Genomic DNA, 8811 nt, shown 5'->3' with positions numbered 1-8811 from the left:
AGAGTAAAGACGGACACGCTGGCATTGATTAAGAAACGACGGTAAGCTGCAATCGGAGTGGGAGGGAGCTGGTGGGTGGGGTGGGGGGGTGTCCAGGACGTATCTGGATGGATGTGTTGCACAGACCAGGCTAACGTTCCACTCGAGCGTGCAAGATTACGGGGTGATCTACTGGAGGCGTTTGAGGTAATTAAAGGATTTGATAGGGTAGATAGAGAGAAACTATTTCCTCTGGTGGCGGGGGGGAGGGAGGGAGGATGAGAGTGGGGGCGTAACTTTAAAATTAGGGCTAAGGGTGATGTCAGGAAGCATTTCTTCACACAAGGGGGAGTGGAAATCTGGAACTCTCTCCCCCCGAAGAAAGGCCGTGGATGCTGGGGGTCAGTTGGAGCTTTCAAGACTGGAGATGGATAGATTTTTTTTTTTGGGATAGCGAGGGATATGGAGCAAAGGCGGGTAAATGGAGTTGAGATGCGGATCGACCGAGATCTGATTGAACGTGCTCGAGGGGCTGAATGGGCCTCCTGCTGTTCCTATAGTAACAGGCTCGAAGGGCCGAATGGGCCTCCTCCTGTTCCTATAGTAACAGGCTCGAGGGGCTGAATGGGCCTCCTCCTGTTCCTATAGTAACAGGCTCGAGGGGCTGAATGGGCCTCCTCCTGTTCCTATAGTAACAGGCTCGAGGGGCTGAATGGGCCTCCTCCTGTTCCTATAGTAACAGGCTCGAGGGGGCTGAATGGGCCTCCTCCTGTTCCAATAGTAACAGGCTCGAGGGGCTGAATGGGCCTCCTCCTGTTCCTATGGTAACAGGCTCGAGGGGGCTGAATGGGCCTCCTCCTGTTCCTATAGTAACAGGCTCGAGGGGGCTGAATGGGCCTCCTCCTGTTCCTATAGTAACAGGCTCGAGGGGCTGAATGGGCCTCCTCCTGTTCCTATAGTAACAGGCTCGAGGGGCTGAATGGGCCTCCTCCTGTTCCTATGGTAACAGGCTCGAGGGGCTGAATGGGCCTCCTCCTGTTCCTATAGTAACAGGCTCGAGGGGGCTGAATGGGCCTCCTCCTGTTCCTATAGTAACAGGCTCGAGGGACTGAATGGCCTCCTCCTGTTCCTATAGTAACAGGCTCGAGGGGCTGAACGGGCCTCCTCCTGTTCCTATAGTAACAGGCTCGAGGGGGCTGAATGGGCCTCCCCCTGTTCCTATAGTAACAGGCTCGAGGGGGCTGAATGGGCCTCCTCCTGTTCCTATAGTAACAGGCTCGAGGGGGCTGAATGGGCCTCCTCCTGTTCCTATAGTAACAGGCTCGAGGGGGCTGAATGGGCCTCCTCCTGTCCCTGCGAATGGGTGGCTCAAGATGGGCCAGACGGCCTCCCTCACGCGGACCGAGACGGACACGCGCCTCTCCCCTGCGGGCGGGGTGCGGAGTCCGACCGCACAAGCCCGCAGCGACTCGGAGCAGGGCGCCTCCTCCTTGTGAGCAGCCCCCTCCCCGTCCCGTCCCCTCCCCCTGGAAGCTAGCCCAGCTCTCTCTCCGCAGCGGCTGCGATGGGGTCATGCAGCGGTGGGAGCGGGAGTGAGCGTGCGCGGGTCGCAAGCGGGCACTTGCCTGGTGCTTGACGGGCTGGGGCGGATCCGGCTGTCAGCGGAGAGGGAAAAGGAATAAAAGGCAATGCGTTAGGGCTTGGCGTCAGCGACCCCCCCCCCCCCTCGCCCGACCCCCGCCATCGCCACCCCCGCCCCGGCGACAGGCCGGGAGATACGCCTGGTTTAATCCACCAGCAAGGAATCCCCCTATTCGCAGGAAGGATTTCGACCCACCACACCAACGCCCCCACCCTCTCCCAATCCAACCAAAGGCAGTCCTGCTGTCTGTGCCAACACAACAGCCCCCATTTATAAAGTGCCTTTAACGTAGTGAAACGTCCCCAAGGCGCTTCCCAAGAGCGTAAATCAGACATAATCTGACCCCGAGACACGTCAGGAGATATTAGGGACAGGTGACCAAAAGCTCGGGCGAAGAGGGAGGTTTTGAGGAGCGGCTTAAAGGAGGAGAGAAAGGGGGGAGAGGTTTAGGGAGGGAATTCCAGAGCTCAGGGCCCAGGCAGCTGAAGGCACGGCCGCCAATGGTGGAGCGATGGGAATGGGGGATACGCAAGAGGCCAGAATTGGAGGAGCGCAGAGATCTCGGAGGGTCGTAGGAGGTTATAGAGATAGGGAGGGGGGCGAGGGCCATGGAGGGATTTGAACAGGAGGATGAGAATTGTAGGGGCCAGGCAGATAAAAGGCACAGCACTCCCTATCTCTGTAACCTCCTCCAGCCCCTACAATTCTCATCCTCCTGTTCAAATCCCTCCATGGCCCTCGTCCCCCCCTCCCTATCTCTGTAACCTCCCACAACCCTCCGAGATCTCTGCGCTCCTCCAATTCTGGCCTCCTGCGTATCCCCGATTCCCATCGCTCCACCATTGGCGGCCGTGCCTTCAGCTGCCTGGGCCCCGAGCTCTGGAATTCCCTCCCTAAACCTCTCCCCCTCTCTCTCCTCCTTTAAGACGCTCCTTAAAACCTCCCTCTTTGCCCGAGCTTTTGGTCACCTGTCCCTAATATCTCCTCATGTGTCTCGGGGTCAGATTCCGTGCGATTTACGCTCCTGCGAAGCGCCTTGCGACGTTTTACCGTGATGAGGCGCTGTATAAACCGCAAGCCTGTTGGTCGTCTCCTCTTTGTGGCTGGGTCAAAACACTGGAACGTAACAGCGCTGCGGGAGCAGCTTCCCCACACGGGAGCTCCGGCGGGTTCAAGGGCGGACGGGCGACTGACGCCGGCCTCGCCAGCGGCGCCCACGTGTCCCCCCCACCGCGGAACGACGGCTGTCGGCGAGCGATGCGATGCGGTCGGACTACTTACAGGAGCAGCGTGGTCCTTCCGGCCTTTGTGAGATGATGCCACGTGGGCGAGGTACTGAATGACCTTCTTGGTGTTCTCCGTCTTTCCAGCTCCGGACTCTCCGCTGTCGGGTGGGAGGGGGGGGATGAGGGGAGGGAAAGAAAGAAACAGGGACACGTTTATTGCATCGATTGGCCAAAGCCTGAAACCAGCAGGTCGCAGTCCAAACACTGGGCGGGAAGGGGGTTGATTGATTTCGGACCTGTCGATATTGGTCTGTTAAAATGCCTGCTTTTGAGGGAGACCAAAAGAGTGGACTCGGCAACAAAGCAAAAAAAAAAAAGCACGAGCAGCGCACGGAGGACGACACGCACGCAGTCCGTACAATCCAGAGTAACCTGGGACCAGAGCCGAGCGAGGGGCGGAGCCATCGCATTAAAGCCCCACGGGAGCAGAGAAGGGCAGTGTTAAACTTGGGGCCAAATCAGAGTGCAGGGCGGGCTTAGCTTAGCTTCAAGTCCAGGATGACAAGGGCTGGAGGAACGGGAGCGGGAGTGGGCCATTCGGCCCCCCTCGGGCCTGCTCCGCCGTTCAATCGGATCATGGCTGATCTTCAGCCTCAACTCCACTTTCCCGCCCGATCCCCATATCCCTCGATTCCGAAAATCCATCGATCTCAGCCTTGAATATCCTCAAGGACTGAGCGTCCACAGCCCTCTGGGGTAGAGAATTCCAAAGATTCACCACCCTCTGAGTGAAGAAATTTCTCCTCGTCTCAGTCTTGAATGGCCGACCCCTTATCCTGAGACTATGCCCCCTAGTTCTAGACTCTCCAGCCAGGGGGAAACAGCCTCTCAGCATCTACCCTGTCGAGCCCCCTCAGAATCTGATATGTTTCAACGAGATCACCTCTCATTCTTCTAAACTCCAGAGAGTATCGGCCCATTCTACTCAACCTCTCCTCATAGGACAACCCTCTCATCCCAGGAATCAATCTTCGTTGCACCGCCTCTAAAGGCAAGTGTATCCTTCCTCAGGTAAGGAGACCAAAACTGCACACAGTGCTCCAGGTGTTCTCCGATCTGGTGCCACTAAACCATAACTTCTGCAGCTCTCTCTCACGTTTCAAATCTTGGGACTTGCCCCCCACTTCATCCTTGCCTCTTTCACTCTACACTCGGTCCAGCTGAGTATTTTATTAAGGATCTACTCCGTTAATGGTAGGGCGTTGGGGAGAGTTATAGAACAAAGATCTAGGAGTACAGGTTCATAGCTCCTTGAAAGTGGAGTCACAGGTGGATAGGGTGGTGAAGAAGGCATTCGGCATGCTTGGTTTCATTGGTCAGAACATTGAATACAGGAGTTGGGATGTCTTGTTGAAGTTGTACAAGACATTAGTAAGGCCACACTTGGAGTACTGTGTACAGTTCTGGTCACCCTATTATAGAAAGGATGTTATTAAACTAGAAAGAGTGCAGAAAAGATTTACTAGGATGCTACCGGGACTTGATGGTTTGACTTATAGGGAAAGGTTGGATAGGCTGAGACTTTTTTCCCTGGAGAATAGGGGGTTTAGGGGTGATCTTATAGAAGTCTATAAAATAACGAGGGGCATAGATAAGGTCGATAGTCAAAATCTTTTCCCAAAGGTAGGGGAGTCTATAACGAGGGGGCATAGATTTAAGGTGAGAGGGGAGAGATACAAAAGGGTCCAGAGGGGCAATTTTTTCACTCAAAGGGTGGTGAGTGTCTGGAACGAGCTGCCAGAGGCAGTAGCAGAGGCGGGTACAATTTTGTCTTTTAAAAAGCATTTGGACAGTTACATGGGTAAGATGGGTATAGAGGGATATGGGCCAAGTGCAGGCAATTGGGACTAGCTTAGTGGTATAAACTGGGCGACATGGACATGTTGAGCCGAAGGGCCTGTTTCCATGTTGTAAACTTCTATGATTCTTTGATCTTGTGCCGAACACACACACACACATCCTGTCCGCAATCCTTATTGCCGGCTGTCGCATTGTTTGCTCCTCTTCCTGTCGACGTTTACCACTGCAGGTTGCAGGGAAAAAGTTTTATTGTCGCTTCAAAATGCCAGGGGGGGCGTGGGGAAGAGGGAGGGAGCTGCCTTTGTTTTCTGCTTGCAGGCAAGGACGAGAGACAGACAGGCAGCGAATAAACAAGGGGCAGCTGCTGTGCCGAAGGGAGTTCGAACTGTCGTAAACACCAGCCTCTCCTGCCCAGCAACAAGCTCGGGAAAGAAAACAGAAAAAAAAACACAGCCGGCTCACAACCGTTTTGCTTTTAAGGAGAACGTCGGCAACGTTTGAATCACGACAGTTTAAAGGGGGGAGGGTACCTCGTCATCTCCCCAAGAGAAAGGGTTTGATCAATCCTTCGAGTTACGTCAAAATTACAGCACGGAAACAGGCCATTCGGCCCAACAGGTCTATCCCGGTGTTTATGCTCCACACGAGCCTCCTCCCTCCCTCCTCCATCTCACCCTATCACCCTATCCTTCTATTCCTTTCTCCCTCATGTGTTTATCCAGCTTCCCCTTAAATCCATCTCCACTATTCACCTCAACTACTCCTTGTGGGAGCGAGTTCCACATTCTCACCACTCTCTGGGGAAAGAAGTTTCTCCTGAATTCCCGATTGGATTTATTACTGACTATCTTATATTTATGGCCCCGAGTTCTGGTCTCCCCCACAAGGGGAAACATCTTCTCTACGTCTACCCTATCGAACCCTTTCATAATCTTAAAGACCTCGATCAGTTCACCCCTCAGTCTTTTCTTTTCTAGAGAAAAGAGCCCCAGTCTGTTCAGCCTTTCCTGATAGGTCAAACCTCTCAGTTCTGGTATCATCCCAGTAAATCTTTTTTGCACCTTCTCCAGTGCCTCTATATCCTTTTTATAATATGGAGACCAGAACTGTGCACAGTGCTCCAAGTGTGGTCTAACCCAGGTATATGGAGACCAGAACTGTGCACAGTGCTCCAAATGTGGTCTAACCAAGGTATATGGAGACCAGAACTGTGCACAGTGCTCCAAGTGTGGTCTAACCAAGGTATATGGAGACCAGAACCGTGCACAGTGCTCCAAGTGTGGTCTAACCAAGGTATATGGAGACCAGAACCGTGCACAGTGCTCCAAGTGTGGTCTAACCAAGGTATATGGAGACCATAACTGTACACAGTGCTCCAAGTGTGGTCTAACCAATGTATATGGAGACCAGAACCGTGCACAGTGCTCCAAGTGTGGTCTAACCAAGGTATATGGAGACCATAACTGTACACAGTGCTCCAAGTGTGGTCTAACCAAGGTATATGGAGACCAGAACCGTGCACAGTGCTCCAAGTGTGGTCTAACCAAGGTATATGGAGACCAGAACCGTGCACAGTGCTTCAAGTGTGGTCTAACCAAGGTATATGGAGACCAGGACTGTGCACAGTGCTCCAAGTGTGGTCTAACCAAGGTATATGGAGACCAGAACCGTGCACAGTGCTCCAAGTGTGGTCTAACCAAGGTATATGGAGACCAGAACCGTGCACAGTGCTTCAAGTGTGGTCTAACCAAGGTATATGGAGACCAGGACTGTGCACAGTGCTCCAAGTGTGGTCTACCAAGGTACATGGAGACCAGAACTGTGCACAGTGCTCCAAGTGTGGTCTAACCAAGGTTCTGTACAAGTTTAACATAACTTCTCTGCTTTTCAATTCTACCCCTCTGGAAATGAACCCCAGTGCTTGATTTGCCTTTTTTACGGCCTTATTAACCTGCGTTGTTACTTTTAGTGATTTGTGTATCTGTACCCCCAGGTCCCTCTGCTCCTCTCCCCCATTAACCCAAGGGCACACGGCTGCCAGCTGAAAGCAGTGCCCTATCCTGGTGGAGCCTCACACTGCCGTCACGTAGGTGCTTGTGGTGCCTCCTGGTTAAGCTCTCTCTCTTCGCCCACCCCCCCCCCCCCCCCCCCGTCGCCTCCACCACCAAAAACACACTCAGCTCCTCCTCACCATCCCCACGCCGTGGCAAACAGCAGACCGAAGGTTTAATAATAAAAAAATGTTCTTACGTGCACAGAATAGACTGATCCTCCCGATCTGTGAAAGCAAAGTAAAAATGTATTAAACCGTATGTAAACACGTCACGCTGGTCAGTACATAGAGCACACAATGCATTTTAAACATTCGTGGGAAACGTAGGAACAGGAGGAGATCCGTTCAGCCCCTCAAGCCTGTTACTATAGGAACAGGAGGAGGCCCATTCAGCCCCCTCGAGCCTGTTACCATAGGAACAGGAGGAGGCCCATTCAGCCCCTCGAGTCTGTTACTATAGGAACAGGAGGAGGCCCATTCAGCCCCTCGAGGCTGTTACTATAGGAACAGGAGGAGGCCCATTCAGCCCCCTCGAGCCTGTTACCATAGGAACAGGAGGAGGCCCATTCAGCCCCTCGAGCCTGTTACCATAGGAACAGGAGGAGGCCCATTCGGCCCCTCGAGCCTGTTACTATAGGAACAGGAGGAGGCCCATTCAGCCCCCTCGAGCCTGTTACCATAGGAACAGGAGGAGGCCCATTCAGCCCCTCGAGCCTGTTACCATAGGAACAGGAGGAGGCCCATTCGGCCCCTCGAGCCTGTTACCATAGGAACAGGAGGAGGCCCATTCGGCCCCTCGAGCCTGTTACTATAGGAACAGGAGGAGGAAGACACTGTCGAACAGAATCATCGCCCCCCTTCCCTTTGTTACTTGAACAGCTTTGGCTCACTGTGCGTACGGCCCTCAAGACCGGTGGACGTGTCAGCAGGGCTCAGTCGATCAGCGACCCCTCGCCTCCAAGTCAGAACTGGGGGGGGCGTTCGACCACTCTCGGGGTGAGGGGAGGGGGAGCCGATTGAGGATCAAAGGTACAAGGCAATGTTGAAATTATGCAGATAACATGCAGCGGAGGGAGTACGCCTCCACAAGCACCCGAGGCAAATGCTTTCAATAAAAAAGAACACTGGTTATAAGAGCAGGTTATTCAGATGTGGGACTCTTGAGAGGTTGTTTCCCCCTGGCTGGAGAGTCTCGAACCAGGGGGCATAGTCTCAGGATAAGGGGTCGGACATTCAAGACTGAGATGAGGAGAAATTTCTTCACTCAGAGGGTGGTGAATCTTTGGAATTCTCTACCCCAGAGGGCTGTGGACGCTCAGTCGTTGAGGATATTCAAGGCTGAGATCGATGGATTTTTGGACTCTCGGGGGAATCGAGGGATATGGGGATCGGGCGGGAAAGTGGAGTTGAGGTTGAAGATCAGCCAAGATCCGACTGAATGGCGAAGAAGGCTCGAGGGGGCAAATGGCCTACTCCTGCTCCTTTTTCTTGTGTCTCTTAAAAAAAAATCGTGCGATGCTTCTGAAGATAAACTTTCACGGCAGAGTGTCGGCCTGGAGTGTCTTGCCTAGGGTCCTCCCATTCATACACAATGAATGGGAGGACCCTAGGCAAGACAGAGGGTCAGAGGGATCTTGGTGTGCAAGTTCACAGATCCCTGAAGGCGGCGGAACAGGTAGATAAGGTGGTAAAGAAGGCATATGGGATACTTGCCTTTATTAGCCGAGGCATAGAATATAAGAGCAAGGAGGTTATGATGGAGCTGTATAAAACACTGGTTAGGCCACAGCTGGAGTACTGTGTGCAGTTCTGGTCGCCACACTACAGGAAGGATGTGATCGCTTTGGAGAGGGTGCAGAGGAGATTCACCAGGATGTTACCAGGGCTGGAGCGCTTCAGCTATGAAGAGAGACTGGGAAGATTGGGTTTGTTTTCCTTGGAGCAGAGGAGGCTGAGGGGGGACATGATTGAGGTGTACAAAATTATGAGGGGCACGGATAGGATGGATACTAAGGAGCTTTTTCCCTTCGTTGAGGGTTCTATAACAAGGG

The 8811-nt window shown here is 53.3% G+C and overlaps 1 protein-coding gene across 1 annotated transcript in view; it reads right to left on the bottom strand.

Moving 5' to 3' along the window:
• Window positions 1-8811, bottom strand: part of LOC137318232 (myosin-10-like) — a gene marked incomplete at its 3' end in the record, with an annotated part of 97089 nt that overhangs the window by 73539 nt on the left and 14739 nt on the right. Inside the window, exons 2-3 of the mRNA XM_067981162.1 lie at window positions 6958-6985; window positions 2903-3005 (exon numbers count right to left, since the gene is read on the bottom strand). Coding sequence (XP_067837263.1) covers window positions 2903-3005; window positions 6958-6985 — 131 coding nt within the window. The remainder of the gene's footprint in view (window positions 1-2902; window positions 3006-6957; window positions 6986-8811) is intronic.

This window comes from Heptranchias perlo, unplaced genomic scaffold (assembly GCF_035084215.1).
Source record: "Heptranchias perlo isolate sHepPer1 unplaced genomic scaffold, sHepPer1.hap1 HAP1_SCAFFOLD_672, whole genome shotgun sequence".
Lineage (NCBI taxonomy): Eukaryota > Metazoa > Chordata > Chondrichthyes > Hexanchiformes > Hexanchidae > Heptranchias > Heptranchias perlo.
The sequence above is the reverse complement of the archived record's forward strand: the minus strand, read 5'-3'. Positions and strand labels throughout refer to the sequence as shown.